At 47.2% G+C, this 19,544-nt stretch overlaps 1 protein-coding gene across 2 annotated transcripts in view; it reads left to right on the top strand.

The window, feature by feature from the left end:
* Positions 1-19,544, top strand: part of GTF3C1 (general transcription factor IIIC subunit 1) — a 377,991-nt gene that overhangs the window by 338,512 nt on the left and 19,935 nt on the right. The window contains exons 35-36 of one of the 2 annotated variants that reach the window (XM_077448810.1): positions 4,262-4,289; positions 5,847-6,024. In XM_077448810.1, the coding sequence (XP_077304936.1) occupies positions 4,262-4,289; positions 5,847-6,024 (206 nt within the window). Of the gene's footprint in view, positions 1-4,261; positions 4,290-5,846; positions 6,025-19,544 lie in introns of those variants that run through there. The other variant, XM_077448811.1, reaches the window with a different exon arrangement.

Below are 19,544 nucleotides of genomic sequence, written 5' to 3'. Positions count from 1 at the left end.
CTCCTCTCCTATACATAGTGCCCACTGTCATACTCTCCACACTTCTCTTCTGTACATACTACTCTCTGTCATACCCTCCATACTCCTCTCCTATACATAGTGCCCACCGTCATACCCTCCCTCCACACTCCTCTCCTGTAATTACTGCTTACTGTCCTACTCTCCACACTCCTCTCCTCTCCTGTAATTACTGCTTACTGTCCTACTCTCCACACTTCTCTCCTGTACATATTGCTTACTGTCATACCCTCCACACTCTTCTCTTATACATAGTGCCCAATGTCATACCCTCTACACTCCTCTGCTGTGTATACTGCCCACTGTCATACCCTTCACACTCCTCTCCTGTACATAGTGCCTTCTGCCATACCCTCTGCACTGCTCTCATGTACATAGTGCTCACTGTTAGACCCTCCACATTCCTCTCCCTCACCTGCACATACTTCCCACTTTTATAACATCCACACTCCTCCACTATGCCTCTTACCCACAAAAAAACAGTTTTTAAAATTATACTGAATATCCTCATTGTTACCAGCTCTAAAATGGGCACGCTTTTGTTAGTAAAACTAAAGGAAATCTCACAGTCCTCATATTTGTTCTGCCCCATTATTAGTACTCATTTAATTTTGTAATTACTATTGTGATGTATAGAGGAACATAGGGGATGTCAGCTACTCTAAATATAGCACTTTTAAAAAAAAGCGTCCCTGAAAATATTTTTGAAATGTTGACAACTATGCACTTAGGCACTGCCCAAGGACCACAGGGTCAGTAGGGGGCCCCATGAGAGGCTCCTGTGATATCAAAGCGGTAGTAAACTTTTCTAACATTACTGCTTTTTAGAGGCCCTGGGGTAGGTTATGCCATAATGTACAAGTATGCCCAGCATATTAGCACATTAGGGTACATTTATATTGTCAGTCTGAGCCCTCCAGTGCTGTGCTGTGATCAGTCCGGTGGGCCGGGCACTTCCATCTTCACCCAGTCTTTCTTCTGGGTTCTGTGCCTTCAGCCACTTGCCTTGGCCAGGCTGCGTTGATGTCATTCCCACACATGCTCATGTGCATCCTCCTTCTCTCATCCCCCCTTTCTCTCATCCTCCCTCCCTTACCCCTCACGCCTCTTTCATCCCCTTTCTCTCTCTCTCTCATCCTCCCTCTCTCTCTTTAATTGAATTTGAAATAACAAAACATAGTTTGCATTTTTATTTATTTATTGTTTATAAAAGGCCCCACCAAAATCCTCAGCACCAGGCCCATGATGTTTTTAATCTGACCCTGACTGGTACATTCTTGTGGCATCCCCATTGTGGGATACTTAAAAAATGTTGGACATCTCACTTACTGTGCAAATCTTATAAAGAATTTGGTAGGTCCTTCAGAAATCATCGCTGTAACAGACTCCTCGTTTGGAGTTTCAGGGTCTGGTCTTGGACACATCTCAGGCCAGAGTGTTTCATCCATGGTAGAAGCTTCAGACTCTCTGGTCTCAGATGCAAACTCCTCAGTCCAGAAGCCATCTGGCTCTCTGCCTCTTCACAAGTGTTGGAGCTAAAAAATAGCCTCCTTTTGAGGTGTTTACCTTTACCCATATTAACTACAGATAACTGCGACATAAAATCCTGTTGTGGGATTAATCTGTCCTGTCTCTTGACAGGTTGATTTGGTTGAAAGCCAAGGATGAGTTTACCTCTGGCTTGGTAGCTCAGTAATCTGGCCCTGAAGTTGGGGGACACCTGTCATCCATCTTTTTATACAACTGTCATGATGGAAGCACATTCTGGGAACCTTTTTGGTGCAAGGGGCTTGGTGATCAAGTCTCCCAATAAACATCCTGAAGATTTTGCAAATTTGGTTGATCCATCGGCTTTCGACCAACCCGTTGGAAGGCTATCCAGGTTCAAGTGGACCATGCCACATCCACCATCCAAGAGAAACCAGAAGTCTAACTGCAGCAAGATAGGTTAAGTGGATTCTCTCCTGGGAAGACCTTCATGTTACATATACCTTCAAGGCATAAATGACTAGCATTCAGCTTTACTCAACTGGTAGCATCTGGACACAAGATACTTGTCTCTACACCTGCAAGTGTTCCAGGACCTGTGTTGCAGCTGGGGGACACTGGCTGTAGACGTCCAGATTTAACAAGTTGGACAGGTTTCTATCAAGGTGTAAGGATCCACTGATGGAAGCAGTGAATGTTTGGTTACTCTGTGGGATCAGTACATCCAAATTAAAATGTATATGTTGCTTCGCAGCATTAAGATGAAGGGCATTCTGGAGATCCTTAATTTCCCCCGGATTGGCCCAAGAGGATGCGGTATGACAGCCAGGTAAGACTTTGAGCAAATGCAAGCAGCCCTGGCCCAGGAACCGTTTTTACAGTCTTTTACAAGACTGCTGAAGCCCACATTCTGAGGGACAGGGGCATCCCTGAGCCTTTTATTCCTACAATTCTCAAGGCCTGTAAGGTTGATCATTGACTATAAAAGGTTTATTTCACTTTGCTATTCTTTCTATTTGGTTTCAGAAATTGTTGGTGTCTCACTTTTTTGGACCTTTTGTGCGTGGGGTTCTCCTATGTGGTTCACCCTGTTTATTCCCCTGGGACTCTGTGGAATCTGAACTTGGGCCTGCTTGTTTTGTTCTTGCCCACAAGGAAGTTTTTCCTGTAACTATTACTTCTGGAGGCGAGTCTGAGTTGGAGGCCTTGTCTTGAAAATAACCTTTTTTGTTCTTGCATTGGGACAAAGTGATGTTGGGACCCAGGAATTCCCTCTTGCCTAAGGTAGTTTCTACCTTTCACCTTAACCAGGACATTTTTCTCCTGTCCCTTTATTCCAGTTCAGTTCATCAAATTTTTCTCCCATTGTATGTTGTTCGGGCTGTGTGAGCATATCTCTATCACTGCCTTTTGAAAAAGACTGATTTTGTTCTAGATGGTTCATAGAGACGATCATTGAAGGTTATGGCCTCAAGTATCAAGTTTTCCTTTTTCCTGTTGAGGCTTACTTCACTGGATCTTTGAGTGCCTCTTGTATTTTTGGGGCATTAGGCAACTATTTCTCAGATTTGTATGGCTGCCACCTGGTCTGCTGTTCACATGTTTTCTTAACTTCTACTAGGTGGAGTTCTCTGCCTCATTTGATGCCAGCTGAAAATGTAAGGTCCTTCAGGTGGCTCATAAGTTGCGGGCAGTCCTCAGTTTTCATATTTACATTGGGCCTATTAGTTGTTTGTTGTGTTGTCCACCCCTCAAGTTGGACTGCTTTTGATTGTTCCTAGGGTTTAGGACTTCCCGTGTCCTTCAAAGGATGAGAAAGAGAAAATGGGCTTTTTGCAAGCACCGTAAAATAATTTTTTTCTTTTAAGCCCATTGAGGGACAGGAGTCCCTTCCCTCTGTCTATGATCATGGCTCTAGCTACTGCTTTGCTACAAAACTGAGACATAGTGGTAAAGGGAGGAGTTATACCCCTGGCTGGCCTACAGTGTTTTTGTTGGCCGAGGTCTAGTCTTCCTATAGATGGCAGTAGAACAAAAATCCCATTTTATCAAAGGATCTCAAACATGTATTTGTTTATCACAAATTGGGAAAAACAGCCCATTAGGGATGCTGGGTTGGATGATGAATCTTTAAGGCAGCCATTTTTTAACCACCTGATGCATTTATAGCAGCATTCCAGCCTCTTAAAAAACTTTAAAAAAAGTCAGCAGCTACAAATAATGTAGCTGCTGACTTTTAATATAAGGACACTTACCTGTCCTGGGATCCAGTGATGTCAGCCACCCAAAGCGGATTCCATCAGCTCGGGTACAGGTGCCAGCATTTCAACTAAGGGAAACCAGCATACGAGGAGGGGAAGGTTGGGCACTCGATTTGGATTACATCTACTTTGATTTTGGCCTGGAAATCCACTAAAAGTAAATGTGCTAGTAACAGGTTCACTTAGGGCTTACACAAGATTATTTTATTAGACTCTAATGAGCAAATGGCGCAATAAAATATCAAATGAAAATTGAATATAACCAGTGGGGGGGGGGGGCGCAGCTTTTAAATTAACTTGTTTCTTTAATGAGCAGAGCACAAGTTCAGTTTAACATGCAGCTTTTTATAGAGTGTATAGTTCTACTGCATCAGTAATGGGTGGCAGAGGAATCTGTTTTCCCATATGACATCATTTTGTTATTGAATACTACTCATTGTTGTTGATGGCTTAATGCAGGTTTATAATTAAATTTATTTTTTTCTTTAATGCAGTGGAAGCTAAAGAGAGGTCACAGGAAAAGTAAGTGATTTGTTTATTAATAGTCTAACTCAGAAATGTACCCTCTCCAGCCCTCTATCTAAGCTAGAACCCCCACCACACAAATCTTTACTCTCCTCTTCCTGATGACAGTAGCCTGCCCAGATGTTTACAACTTGTGCAGAACTTTTTTCTGACAGAGCGCTGCAAATTAGCTCTATTTAGACCTCAGTGGTGCCCCTACCCCTAGCATCTATATCAAAGGTGGCCAACCTTTTGAAGAGAGAGAGAGACACTTAAGAGAAATGGTAACTGGTCGCGGGCCACAATGAGCAGAGCGGGCATTTGACAGGTCCGTGTTTGCTCTGCATATGCAGAATGGACACGGTCCGCTCTACTCTATGGACCCTCCGATCTGATTAGACGAACGGGGACAGATCCCTTTTTTCTTTCTTTTTTTTTTCTTTTTCTTTTTTTTAAGCGGATCGGATTTGGAGGTAGGCGGTTGTAAATGAATACAAGTTCATTTACATGCTGCTACATAGAGGTGAATGGAGGATCCAATTGGGTTGGACCGATCAAGGCTGCTTTTACATTGATTTTCTGTGGTTTATCAGCACCACAGATGCAGTATAGTGCAACTGTGGGTTTCCTGTGGGTTAGCTGCACTTTGCCGTATAGTCCTATTATATCCTGCAGGTATTGTTCACTTTCTGAAAGCTCACCAAACCTACAGGTATTAACAGAAGTCTATGGCTCGATGCAGGTCAACCGCAGGTGCACTGTGCTGCACCTGTGGATAATTTTGAAAGTAGCTCAGTAACCACTGCAGACAGATATTCCCATAAATACACTGTGATTATTGTAATAAACTTACCTTTAATAAGTCTTTCATTCAGGTGTTTCTGGCTGTTGCTGTCCCAGGCGGATGCATTTGGTCACTCCATCATGCCACCCGTGACAGGAGCCGGTGCTATTCAGGAAGCATCGGTTTATGCGGCTCTGCAGCCGCTTGCTTCCTCTACCGCCAGCTTCATTCATAACAATGATGCTCTGGAATGGCAAGTCGGCAACCCGCGATCTGGGCTTGCCATCCCAGAACATGAGGTCGCGGGCCACATCAGAGGGCTCTGCAGGCCATAAGTGGCCTCCCGGGCCTCTGGTTGGGCACCCCTGATCTATATTGTAGTGGCACAGCCCCATTCAAGTCTACAGGGGTTATGGCATAGACATGCCAGCACTAGAGAATATTTCTGTGCAGAGCATGTGAACATCAGAGGACTATCGCCACTGTCAGAAGGAATTAAGCAGTCATTCTAGCTTAGTTCAGCTTAGAGGGCTAGGGAATATGGCCTTTTAAAATTTGAAGGGTAAAATCTGTGAATTTTAACTTTTTTTTCGGTAATATAATCCCTCCCTTCTCCGATTTTTTTATTTTTAAACTTTTCATTTATACAAGGAGAGATAGTAACCCGTGTAACTCTGCTTTCAAGGTGAAGTTTTATTGCTTTTCTCCTTGCACTGTTTTTAACAAATATGTTCTATAAGTTGTTTTTAAGACGTAAAAGCCATGTAATGTATTTTCCTGTCTCCTGATAGCTGCTTTCTAGGAAGACCATGGAGAATTGTGGATGGCAGTTTAAATAAACCTGTATGCAAGGGAATGCTGGAAGCTGTTCTCTACCAAATTATGTCTAAGCCAGGCATTACTGAAAAGGACTTGGTACACCATTACAGTGGTGTATTGCAGCCTGTCATTGTTATCGAGTTATTACAGGTAAATGGAAATATTTACTTTCTCTATGTTCAAACTTAGCCCTTTAAATTGGCTATTCGTTTCAATATTTTTTATATAACGGAGTACAAAAGCATGTATAGGACAGATGCTCCTACGTCAACCAACATAGCTCAATAGTGTAACAGGAGTAAAGAAAAAAAAAACATTATTGCACTTAGTGTACATTACAAGGACATGAACTATTCACTTCAATTTCTAAATATAAGCCAAAGTATAGAATATAAAACTAAATCTATGACCTTAAGGATAATGGCCAAGGAGAAAGAAGGAGGAAGTCAAACCGGCCACCCCAAATGGGATCAAACTGAGGCCAGGATAACTCCACCAATATGTCTCAGCTATCACAAGAAGACTTTTCTGTATTTAAGTAACAAGGCAAATAAACCCAAAAGCAATAAAGTGAAATGTATTTCAAACTTTGAAGAGACAATGTTGAAGATAGAATACCAGCTTTCAGAGAACAACCGTACACCAAAGTTAGTGAAAGCTGAGAGCCAATGGTCATCAAAGAGCAGGAGAGAAAAGAAAGAATACGATAAGAGGGACCGACTAGAGGAGTGTCCTACGGGTATGAGGTCATGGGAGTAGAGGAACATTCATGAAAGTTGCCCAAGGTTCCCATATGGTTTCAAATTTCTCAGTGCGCTCCAAGAGTATAAGTATAATTATAGTTTTGTATTGTAGTAGTATTAAAAGTATAAGTATCTCTTCTGCCATGATCCACTAGTTTTGAGCACACCCTTATATGACTTAAAGAAGTTCCTAGTCCATGTCTCCAGTTCCCACTGAAAGGTCGGTTTCCTAGGCTAACATAAATGAAGTTTTATGCCGCATACACACGATCGGAATTCTCGTCGGAAAAAGCTCTGATGGTTTTCCAACGGAATTCGGCTCAAGCTGTCTTGCCTGCACACGGCCACATCAAATTCCGATTGTTTATAACGCGGTGACGTACAACGCGTACGATGGGACTAGAAAAAGGAAGTTCAATAGCCAGTAGCCAATAGCTTCTGTCTCGTAGTTGAATCTGAGCATGCATTATTTCCCTAATCGTCTTTCAGGACAGCCACTATGAGAGATAGACTCCTCCTCTTCCTCTGGAAACACTGCGCCAGCCCATAAATTCTTACTTCCCCTGCCGGACCTCAGTTATTAGTGTTTCCTCCGGCGGGGAGACACTGTGCAAGGAACCAGGCCGATCAGTTGGGGAGGCTGTGGCCGTTTTGTCGTTAAAGAACCCGGTTGAAAGAAGCAGGGGCTTCGTTTGGAGAAAGCTGGGTTCAAACCGTTCGAAACCAATGTCCGCGTGTCGGACGGGTCGAACGGTTTACTTACCTCACCAGGTACTGCCACCCCTTCCGAGTCGAGAGCGGCTTCAGGTCGTGGGGGACTCCTATCGCGTCTACAGGGACGCAGCTGGCAAGCCGTTCGGAAGATTTCCCTGTACAAGGGTACAGTCCGCCCCTTTTTTTCTTTGAACCGAGCAACGTCGTATCCGGCGGAAACGAAGGCTTGACCTCGAATACGATCGACTTCCGGTTCCGGGTCGTGGAGCTGATAGGAGGGCCGGGCACAAGCTGGAGATGAGTTCAGAACGCGCACAGGCAGCGTGGAACTCTGTAGTAAGCAGCCACCTGCAGTCATGTCGGAAGCTGAGGTTCAAACGACAGACTCTATCTCCAGCATTCCTAAGGTAAGAGCACCCTGGGGAGGGGTACTCTCTATCTAGGATCCCCCCACCCCAATGTATGGTTCTATCATGGGGGGGGCAGACCCCCTGGGTGGCCAGGGGGGAGGGGAGGCTCAGATCCCTTCGTTTAAAAAAGGGTCTAGTGCACTCCCAGGGTTGTATCCCGAGCTTTTGATTGACTTTGTCTTTTTCTGTTTTTTCTTTTTTCCTTTTTTTTTTAGAAAGCTACGGAAAAAACTAGGTCTACGCATAGCTCTAAAAAGAAGTGTGCCTCCTGTAGGGAGATTTTAGGGGAATCTTGGACCAAAGTGTTGTGCAAGGGCTGTATTGACTCCCTCGTTAGGGAAAGGGAATCTGAACAGGAGTCAGGACTAGCAGCTTCAGTTAAAGAGCTCTCGTCCACCTTCTCTTCTTTTAGGTCCCTTTTTGAAAAATTTCAGCTTCCCACGGGTCCATCTCCCCAGGATACAACCCCACCTCTAGCACAGAGTTCTGCTCCGGTCCAACCTGCTAGTACAGGGGGGACAGAGGTTGCAGGCCCTTCAGGGACAGGTAGGGAACTTCCAGACAGTTCCTCTTCCGATTCCCAGGAGGGTTCCGAGGGGGAGGACCAGGACGGGTCCAGGAAAGCCTCCAGATATAAATTATCCCTTGATGAGGTAGAGGACCTCTTAAAGGCAATTTATGCAACCCTCGGTATCCAGACGGATAAAAAGCCCCTAACCCTGCATGACCAAATGTATTCAGGTTTGGGGGTGCCAAAAAGAAGGGTGTTTCCAGTGCACGAAGTTTTAATGGAAACAGTTAAAAAGGAGTGGCAGGATCCGGAGAGAAAACCCTTTTTATCTAAATCCCTCAAAAGAAGGTTCCCATTTTCAGAGGACCCGGCATGCCTTTGGAATAAAAATCCCAAATTGGATGCCGCTTTCTCCCAGGTCTCCAGACACACAGATTTGGCGTTTGAAGACATGGGGGCCTTGGCAGATGTCATGGACAAAAGGATTGACTCTCTGCTTAAAAAGACGTGGGACTCGGCTATCGGCAATCTAAAGCCTGAAATGGCAGTTACAGTTGTGGCTCGCAATTTAGAGCACTGGCTCTCACAGATCCAACAACATATTGAGGCAGGCACAGATAAGGAAACCATTCTGTCATCCTTCCCTACTATGCTGCGAGGGATCACTTGCATAGTAGATGCCTCTGCTGAGTCCGTCCGCATGTCGGGCAGAACGGCGGCTCTTGCCAATTTGGCCAGAAGGGCCCTCTGGTTAAAAACATGGCCAGGGGATAATGCCTCCAAGATAAAGCTATGTGGGATACCCCTGACGGGGGACCTCCTTTTTGGCCCAGGGCTAGAGACTGTTCTAGACCGGACAGCGGACAGGAAAAAGTCATTTCCTCTTAAACGGAAAACCCCTGTACCAACTAAAAAGGGGTTTCGTCCGCAGGGGCGTAGGGAAACCTCTAAACCAGAGGGGAAAAAGAAAACCTGGCCCCAAAAGGCAGGGGCAGAGGAGGGGCGATTTTTCGCCCTCCTGTCCAGCCCCGTAAAACCCAGTGACATTCCAGCTACAGTGGGAGGAAGACTGGGGGCCTTTCTACCACAGTGGGAGACAATATCCCCCAATCAATTTATTTTAGGGGTAATAAGAAGGGGGTACCTCTTGGAATTCTTAAGACCACCCCCTCAAAGGCTCCTTGTCACGCATCTACCCAGGTGCATGGTAAAGGCCGAGGCCTTGCTAGAAGCTCTGAGGGAATTGGAGAATCAGGATGTTATTCTCAGGGTCCGAAAAGCAGAAGAGGGAAGGGGGTTTTATTCTCACATCTTCGTAGTGAAAAAACCCTCGGGGAAGTTCAGGTTGATTCTGAACTTAAAGCCCCTGAATGCTTCAGTGACATACAAAAGATTCCGCATGGAATCGATCTTTTCAGTAAAGGCGCTTCTGCCCCGCAACTGTTTCATGGTATCTCTGGACCTAAGGGACGCGTATTTACACATCCCTATAGCGGAAGCCTCGCAGAGTTTTCTACGCCTTGCCATAGATTTAGGGGGAGAAACAGTACACTTTCAGTTTCAGGCCCTGCCATTCGGGCTATCCTCTGCACCCCGCATTTTTACCAAGGTCCTGGCAGAAGCCATGGCCTTTCTTCGGCTCCAGGGGATATGTATAATAGCCTACCTGGGCGACCTGCTTTTATTTGCAGCATCCCCAACACAGTTGGTCAAGGATCTCGATCTAACCAAAGGGGTCCTTACAGACCTGGGGTGGCTTCTGAACTTGGAAAAGTCCAGCCTGATCCCCTCGCAACAGATCTCCTATCTAGGTTTCCTGTTGGACTCAACACTGTTGAGAGTTTTTCTACCAAGAGAAAAGGTACAAAAACTGGACAGTGCGGTGGCCTCTCTTCAGAGCAACCAGCTGGTTTCCATAAGGGTTCTGATGTCAGTACTGGGTCTCCTTACATCTACCCTCCCAGCAGTGCAGTGGGCAGGGCTACATTTTCGTCCCCTACAGACCTTCATCCTAGGGGTGTGGGACCACAGTCAGGAGGCTCTAGACACCCTAGTACATATTCCACACCAGGTAAAGAGATCCCTCTGGTGGTGGAGGAAAATGACAAATCTGTCGCAAGGGCGTCTGTGGCTCATCCCGGTTTCTCGGGTAGTAACCACAGATGCAAGTGGAAAAGGTTTGGGGGCACATTTGGGTTCCCTTCTAGCCCAGGGCACTTGGGAGGACGGCGAGTTGACTCGATCGTCCAACTGGAAGGAATTAAGGGCAGTGGGACTAGCCCTCAGATTCTTCAAAAAAGAGCTCCGGGGTCACCACATTCAGGTGCGGTCGGACAACTCTTCCGTAGTGGCCTATTTAAACAAACAGGGTGGCACGAGAAGCGGAGCCCTGTTGTCTTTAGCGACAGAGATCCTGTCCTGGGCCGAAACCTACACCCTTTCGCTCTCAGCAGTTTTCCTGAGGGGAGAGAAAAACGTGGTAGCAGACTTTCTCAGACGAAAGAGGCTGAGGGAGGGCGATTGGGTTCTCAACCAGGAGGTCTTCAATCTCATAATAAAGAGATGGGGGTCTCCGGAGGTGGACCTGTTCGCGTCCAAAAACAATGTTTTTTTCTCCCTAAAAAGGGGAGAGGGAGCCTTAGGGGTGGACGCTTTGAGCCAGAATTGGCACTTCAGAACTTGCTATGCCTTCCCTCCTCCAGCGTTGTTGCCAGCAGTTCTGAGAAAGTTTCAGATGGAAAGCACATCTCTGATTCTGGTGGCTCCACATTGGCCCAAGAGAGCATGGTTCTCAATGCTAAAGCAGTTGGCGGTAGAACCTCCCCTACTCTTGCCCCCTCGGGACGATCTCCTCTCTCAGGGGCCAGTCCTCTGCCCACAGGTACGCCAGTGGAAGTTAGCGGCCTGGCTACTGAGGAGGGTTTATTAAAATCTAAAGGATTTTCAGAGAGACTAGTTTCTACCCTCCTGGACAGTAGGAAGAAGGAAACTCGCCAGATCTATGAAAAGGTCTGGTTGCGTTTCAACAAGTGGTGCGCAGAGAGCTCTTTCCCAGTACGGAGCTCCTCCGCAGTGTTGGAATTTTTACAATGTGGGGCAGATAAGGGCTTATCCATTAGTACCCTTAGGGGTCAAGTATCAGCCCTCAGTGTTTATTTAGAAGATCATTTGGCTGCCAACCCATGGGTAGTCAGGTTCTTTAGGGCCCTGTCCAGACAGAGACCGGTCCAGGGTCTGTCCTTTCCCAGATGGGATTTATCTTTAGTTTTGCAGAGCTTAACTGGACCCCCCTTTGAGCCTTTAAAGGAGTGTTTTCTGAGAGAGCTTACTCTGAAGACAGTGTTTCTGGTAGCAGTAACAACTGCCAGGAGGGTCAGTGAGATGGAGGCCTTATCAGTCAGGGCTCCCTTTTGCGTTATTTTTCCGGATCGGATAGTTTTAAAGACCGATCCAGCCTTTTTGCCGAAAGTGGCATCCAGCTTTCATAGAAGCCAGGAAATTGTTTTGCCCTCTTTTTGTCCCAATCCCTCCGGTGCGAAGGAACTAAAATTTCATTATTTGGATGTTAGGAGATGTATCCTACACTATCTGGAACTGACCAAGACATTCAGAAGGTCAGATTCCTTATTTGTTTTGTTTTCCGGGGCCAGAAAAGGTTGTAAAGCGTCCCGGCGCACTATTGCTAGGTGGCTCAGAGTAGCCATCGAGCAGGCTTATTTAGTTGCAGGGAAAGAAATCCCAGTGGGTATTAAAGCACACTCCACTAGAGCTATGGCAGCCTCCCAGGCAGAAAGAGCGGGAGCAACGCCAGAGCAGATTTGCAGAGCAGCAACATGGTCCAGCTATTCCACTTTTGTAAAACACTACAGAGTGGATCTGGTGTCGGCAGGTGAGCAGACCTTTGGGCGAAAGGTTTTGCAAGCTGTAGTCCCACCCTAACTGGTAAGTGCTCGCTTAGCCTCTCATAGTGGCTGTCCTGAAAGACGATTAGGGAAAATTAGAGTTACGCTTACCGGTAACGTCTTTTCCAGTAGTCTTTCAGGACAGCCCTAGTTCCCACCCGAAAATTGGGGGGAGTCTTACAAAAGACCAGAGCGCAGGAAGATAATGGTATTTGATAAATATGTTATTAATGTGTTCTTGTGTCTCCCCAGCTGGCCGGAGGTATTCTCGATATAAACTGAGGTCCGGCAGGGGAAGTAAGAATTTATGGGCTGGCGCAGTGTTTCCAGAGGAAGAGGAGGAATCTATCTCTCATAGTGGCTGTCCTGAAAGACTACTGGAAAAGACGTTACCGGTAAGCGTAACTCTAATTTTTTGGCGTGTCGGAATTGCATACACACAATTGGAATTACCGATAGAAATTTCGTCCTTCGGGAAAATTGAGAACATGCTATCAATTTTTTCCTTGCGGAAATTCCGACAGCTGTTCATAAGCTGTGATTCCTTAGAATGGAAATTCCAAATTTTGCAAAGAAAGTTGGAAATCTGGGTAAAGCGAAAGAGTTCAAAAGGCGGCATGTCTAATTTACTAACATGGTATGCTTTGGAAAGTGGGTCCAAAGCTCGTAAGAAATGGCCAATTCTAAATAGCCCCTTGTTAAGCCACCAGCTGAAGGCTTTCATTTCCCTCCCTGGCTGAAATTCTGGGTTCTGAAAGAGATGTATCAAAGGTTTTAGCTATATGGAAAGATTCTGAGTAAAATCCCTGCATACGCACCTGGGCTTCTGGAGTGGAATACGAAGCTTGTAGGATATTATTAAACAATCCTCCATTAAGGGTGGTGAAGATGTAGGGCCAGTAAACAGAGTCAAAAGCTTTCTGGAGATCCAGTGATTGGAGAAAACCTTCCTGTGGACTATCATTATCCTAATTTGAGTTCAGGAGGGATATGATGTCAATTCATAACAAAAAAGTTACTTTTTTCACTTCCATCTTATGAAAAGTAGAGACTTTTAATATGCATGGACCAGAATTAGCTGCACTTCAACCAGCTTTTCGCACAGTCATTACTACTTGACTACTTTTCCTATATACCGTTAAGCCTGCACTTGGCTATAGTGCTATTTTTATTCTTTGCTGCAATAAAACATGAGAAATGGAGAGAGCTGGATATTTTTTTATGTTCACGCATATACCCATCCATATCATTGCTCTATTGCTTTGAAGTCAATGCCCCATGTTGTGGGATACATGCTGTGTGACCTTTTCAGGTCAAATGTTTGAGGTGAGAGACTAGGATTGTCTGTGGAGGATGGGCTTTATTCACCTAATCACTATCTCGTATGTCATCGGGCACTGTGCACACAGAAGAGGATCATCTCTCACATTGGGACTGTGCTTTCTTTTGGACTTATTTATTACAGATTTTTATGTTGCGCTGCACTGATTTGTTATGTAGTACCATTCAGGCTTTTGCGGATTTATCATTGTAGTGTTCAGCTGGAATTTATCATTCTTGTTCTGACCTCATATCTGCGCTGAATATTTATTATTTTTCATATAAGGCCAATTGCACAACGTATATGGTCTGGTCCTTGTCTCCCAGGAATCAATCTCACTTGATCTTTATGAATGTATAGGCTTATTAAAGATGATATGTGGTCCACAAGGATTTTAGTCAGAATCTTCAAATGATTGAGAGAAATCTATAATAATGGCCTATAGTTGCCTACCCAGCTAGGGTCCTTCCCCGGTTTAGGGATAACAGACAGACATAAGCTGTGTTTAACAAGCTATCTAAGGGAGCTCCCCCCCTTAAAGCATTAAAGAAACGAACCATGAAAGGTGCCAATGTTTCAGAAAATGCTTTGTAGTAGGGTACACCAAAACGGTTGGGGCCAGGAGCTGAATACGATTTGAAGATTTTAATGACCGCACACACGACTTCCGATGAAATTTGGGCTTCTAGTTTCAGACGGTGACGCTCTTTCAATTTGAGGATCCTGAATGTTATCAAGGAACTGATCTACCGCAGGCTGCAATGGGATCACTCCTTATGTTTTCTGGAGAGAATGGGAAACGTTTTCCAGCTTTTCTATGTTGAATTCTTCCAGCCCTGTTGATCTGGGAGGCTATTTGGATGAGCGTCCTTCTGATCATGGCTTTGTGCTACCAAAAGACATGAGGAGGTGATATCTGGAGTGTCGTTTGTTCAAAAGTAATCAACGATCGCACTTTTGATTTTCTTTAGACCTGATTGGATCGCTGAGGATGGACTCATTAAGTCTCCAGCGTCCCATTGAATCCATGGCCCAAGGGAAGCTGCAGAGTCAGGAAAACCATAAAGTGATCCGACAAGGCAGAGTCCTTAAAAGACTTAGAATCCACCGGGATTGTGGCTGTGGCAATGAATATGTGATCTATCCTGGCAAAAGACTTGTGTGGGTTAGAATAATGTGTGTAGTCTCGCAAAGTTGGATTAATTTCTCTCCAAAGTCAAGCAAGCCATATTAAAAGAGGAGTTTAGCGATACGCAAACTGTTTAGATGGACAAGTGAGGCGTTTGCCCAGCGGTCAGGATTTATCTTAACCCTGGTTGAATACAATGTTGAGTTCCCCCTGAATACTACTGTTCCATCCAGCACAGGAGTTTGGCGTTTTAGCATGGATTGGAAAAAGGCAGGTTGTCCTTTTTGTTAGGAGCATAATACGAAACAAAAGAGTATGTCTGGTCATCCAGAGCCCCTTCAATCAAAATGTACCTGCCGTTGTCACGTACCTAGTAGTTGAGCCTGGAATGCAGGGATCAGCCCCTCGTATCCCCGCTGTCTTCAGGTACTCTAGATTTTTGTGGTCGGTATAGACCAAGATTGGGTGGGTAGCCCCTTCCAGCAAGTAGCGCCACTCTTCAAGTGCGGACTTAATGGCTAATAACTCACGGTCCCCGACGTCATAATTTCTTTCGGCCTCTGATAGCTTGCGAGAGAAAAAGGCGACCGGATGAAGTAAGGACTTGGGTCCCTGCCTCTGGGACAGTATTGCTCCAACTGCTATTTCTGAAGCGTCAACTTCAAGGGTATATGGTAGAGCAGGATCGGGATGTTTCAGGACCGAGGCTGAGACAAATAGATTCTTCAGGGCCTGGAAGGCCTCTTGTGCTTCAGGAGTCCAATGAAACCTTCGGTTCTGTTTGGTCAGCTCGGTAATGGGAGCGATAATAGCAGAAAACCCCTTTATGAACTTGCGGTAGAAGTTAGCAAAGCCCACAAACCGCTGGACTCCCTTTCTATCTGAAGGAGCAGGCCAATCTTGGATTGCTGAGATCTTCTGTGGATCCATCTCTACTCCCCTTACCGAGATGACCAAGCCGAGGAACTGGATACTCTGCTGTTCAAAAATACACTTTTCTGGTTTGGCGTACAAACCGTGGAGACGGAGACGGGTCAGTACCTTCTTCACGTGTTCCCGATGAATGGCTAGGGTGGAAGAGAAAATTAAAATATCATCCAGGTAAATAATTACAAACAAATCTAGATAGTCCCTAAAAATGTCGTTAACAAAGTGCTGGAAAGTGGCCGGGGCATTACACAATCCAAATGGCATCACTAAATATTCGTAATGCCCGAAGCGGGTGCGGAAGGCAGTTTTCCACTCGTCACCTCTCCTGATACGTACGAGGTTATAGGCGCCCCGAAGATCCAACTTTGAGAAGAACTTAGCGGACCCCAGTCTTTGAAAAAGTTCAGGTACCAGCGGCAGGGGGTAACGATTTTTAATGGTGATTTTATTCAGGGCCCGATAGTCCACACATGGGCGTAGGGAGTGGTCTTTTTTTTCTACAAAGAAAATTCCAGCGCCCGCCGGGGAGGTGGAGGGCCGAATAAATCCCTTTTCTAGACTGTCATCTAGATATGACTTCAGGGCACTCAGTTCAGACTCAGAAAGAGGGAAGATCCTTCCAAAGGGGATTTCTGCCCCCGGGAGCAGTTCTATTGGGCAGTCATATGGCCTATGGGGAGGAAGGGTCTCTGCCCCCTTTTTGCTGAAGACATCTAGGAAAGCGTGATACTCCTTGGGTACCGCTTGTTGGGTTTCGTCATCGGATTCTGAACAGAGAAGAACCGAGGAGTCCCCGTCGGGGTTCCGGCAGCAATGCTGGAGGCAGTAATCCGAAGGAAATTCGATGGTTCCGGTGACCCAATCAATCCGTGGGTTGTGTGCCTTCAACCAAGGCATACCAAGGATGATTGGGAACAGGGGAGACTGAATGACGTCCAGGCACAAGAGTTCTCGGTGAGTTCCGGCGATGACAGCGGGTAGGGGGCTAGTCTCCTGAGTCACTGGTCCTGATCCCAAGGTAGACCCGTCAGCTAGGTATACCGAGAGCCCCTTCTCTCTTGGTCTGAGGGGAATCCTATTTCTTCGGGCGAAAGACGAGTCGACGAAGCCACTGCAAGCCCCGGAATCAATAACCGCGTGGGTTTGGATAGTCCTTCCTGGGAGCTGCAAAAGGACAGGAACAGCTAGATGAGAAGGGTTATCAGTCAACACAGGTGAGGGGACAGGTGGAACAAGGAGGCACTTACGCATCTTAGCTGGGCAGGAACGAACAAAGTGCCCTGGCTCTCCGCAATACAGACAAAGGTTGTTGACCCGGCGACGTTGGCGTTCTTCTGGAGTCAGAGACGGGCGAAGTAGCCCCAGCTGCATGGGTTCCGGGGTGTCCAATGTGGATGCGGGTGGAGCAGGAGGAGTTGGGTGACTAGGCACCCGTGGTAACATCCAGATTGGACGAGTAGCTGCGGAGGAACGTTCCTGGCGGCGTTCCCTCAAGCGCCTGTCGATTTGGATGGAGGTGTCTATCAGGGCTTCTAATGTCTCGGGGATGCCCACACGAGCCAACTCGTCTTTCAGGGCCTCGGAGAGACCCAAGCGGAACTGATAACGCAGGGCCGCGTTGTTCCATTCTGTGTCCGCGCTCCATCGCCGGAATTCTGAGACATAGTCCTCCACAGGTCTACGACCTTGTTGCAGGGCACGTAGGGCTGCTTCTGCGGTTGCAGCGAGTTGGGGGTCCTCGTAAAGTCTGGACATTGATTGAAAGAAGGTATCCACAGAGTCTAGGGATGGGTCTTTCCGCTCCAACAAACGGTATGCCCAGGCCTGAGGTTCATCTGTCAACAAAGAGATGATGAATCCCACCTTCGTTGCTTCAAGAGAGAAGGTCCGGGGTAGCAAAATAAAGTTCGCATGAGTTGCGGAAGGCCCTGAACTTGTTTCGGTCTCCCGTGAATCGTTCCGGGGTTGGAACCCTAGGTTCAGGTGGCAACATGATTACTGAAGGTGAGGCATGGGCCCCTGGAGCGGCTGGTGCTGAAGCAGATAGTGCCTGAACTTGTTCCTCCAGTCTTCCGTAGCCCTCCTGCAAACTCTTAACTGCTTGAGTAAGGCCGGCCAGATGATGGCAGAGCTCGTCCATGGGGGAGGCTCCCTGCGCAGGCTCGGACATGGCTGTCCAGTACTGTCACGTACCTAGTAGTTGAGCCTGGAATGCAGGGATCGGCCCCTCGTATCCCCCTGGCTAATGAACCCCTGGAGATGAGGACAGGTATTCAAAAGTTCAGGGGGCACAAGTGCCTGGCAGATGGAGACTGGTCCAGATGAACAGCTGGGCACCGACAGTGAGTAGGTAGAGCTGGTAGGACTGATCTGTAGCAGGCAGGCACCAGTGGATGGACTGCTGGGCAGGTGGTCGTCAGGAGGCACCAGGAACCCAATGGGTAAGCAGAAACAGAAGTATCGGGTACAGGCCGGGTCAGCAGGAATCGGTCAGCAAGGTACAAGGGATGAGGCAGAGACGTGGTCAGACAAGCAGAGGTCGTAGGCAGGCAGCAATGGATCGGAGTCAAGGAACAGGCCGGATATCAGGAACCAGGGTAACGGGTACAGATTCAGATAGCAAGATCACGGACACGCTGTAGACTGGACAGCACGGGTGGAAGGGAGCCAGTGACTAAAGAAGGCCTTAGGGCGCCAAACGGACGTACGACGGATCAGCGCGCCCTCGCAAGGGAACGTGCTCCCGTTCGTGACCCGCGTGCGCGCTCGTTCGTGTTGACGCGAGTGCGTTCGTTGGCTTTAGCGCGCGTCAAAGGAAAACGACGGGCTCTCCATGACGGGTTTCTACGGGTAAGTCTCTTGTATACGACCGGGGTGCCCGAGTGATCGTGACAGCCGTCTGGATCTTTAGGTTACGATTTGAGAGAAAATTTACACTTGTGGAAGAACAGAATGGTGACTCCCTTGGTTTTGTTGTCAGCGTTGGCCATGAAAAAGGTAGGAAAATTGGAGTGAATAAATGTGGAGCAATATCACTTAGGAAAATGTGTTTCCCAAGTGTTCTTCCAGGACAGCCCTTGAGAGATGGAGCTCCTCCCATCGACACAGGAAACACATTGCCACAGTTCAAAAGGCGGTCCCTCAGGTCCCTGGTCAGTCATTTGTGTTTCCTCCGTCGGAGGAACATGTTGCCAGGAACCTGGAGGCCCCTCTCAGGGGCTGCCTGAGAACCTGCAAGCCTAAGGGACCGGGTCCTGGTTTATGGCTGCAGTTTGGGTCCATACCTTTTTTCTTTGGCTCGGGTACCGTCCAGCTGAACCGGAGCAGACCCGTTACCCTCCTCCTTCCAGTGCCGAGGTGGCCAGGGGCAGAATGACGCCGGTTTCCCCCAGGAGTGGTGAGTGGAACCTTCCATCTTCCCTCCTCGTTGCAGGGGGTCGGAGACGCCGAGCGTTCACTTCCGGCGGAACCGCGTCATCACTGTGTGCCGAGACTTCCGGTTCCGGGTCTCTAAGGGTACAAGGAGGAGAGGGAGAGCCAGCGCTGTGCCTGTGAAGCCCGACCAGCGTCCAGCTATACCGGATTAGCGGCGGGATTCGGAGCGTCAGAGGGGGACCATGGAGGCTATTCCCCAGGATACTCCGGCGGAGACAGGCACCAGCCAAACCCAGGTAGGCTGCTGGGCATGCTATTACTCTGGTGGAGTGGTGGTGTTTGTAGGCTGGGCCCTGTAGTGCCCCACGGTGGCGGTTTACTCACAGTGAGGTTGTTTGTTAGTGGTGATTCTAAGAGGGACATGGTGCTGACGCTAAGAAATCCTTTGTCTTCTTATTTTCAGGCTAAAGAGATGCCAAGGGAAGACAAGACAGGCCGCAAAAAGTGCCCTAATTGTGGGAATAGGTTGTCCTCTGGCTCTAACAAAGCCCTATGCAAGCAATGCATTGCAAGCTTGCTTAAATCTGAGACAGATTCCCCTTTAGCAAAGTTTTTGGGCTCCTTTAAAGAGGAAA

Source organism: Lithobates pipiens, unplaced genomic scaffold (genome assembly GCF_037356315.1).
Source record: "Lithobates pipiens isolate NorthernLeopardFrog02 unplaced genomic scaffold, aLitPip1_a1.2 Scaffold_22, whole genome shotgun sequence".
Classification (NCBI taxonomy): domain Eukaryota; kingdom Metazoa; phylum Chordata; class Amphibia; order Anura; family Ranidae; genus Lithobates; species Lithobates pipiens.
This window is presented reverse-complemented; position numbering and strand designations above follow the sequence as displayed.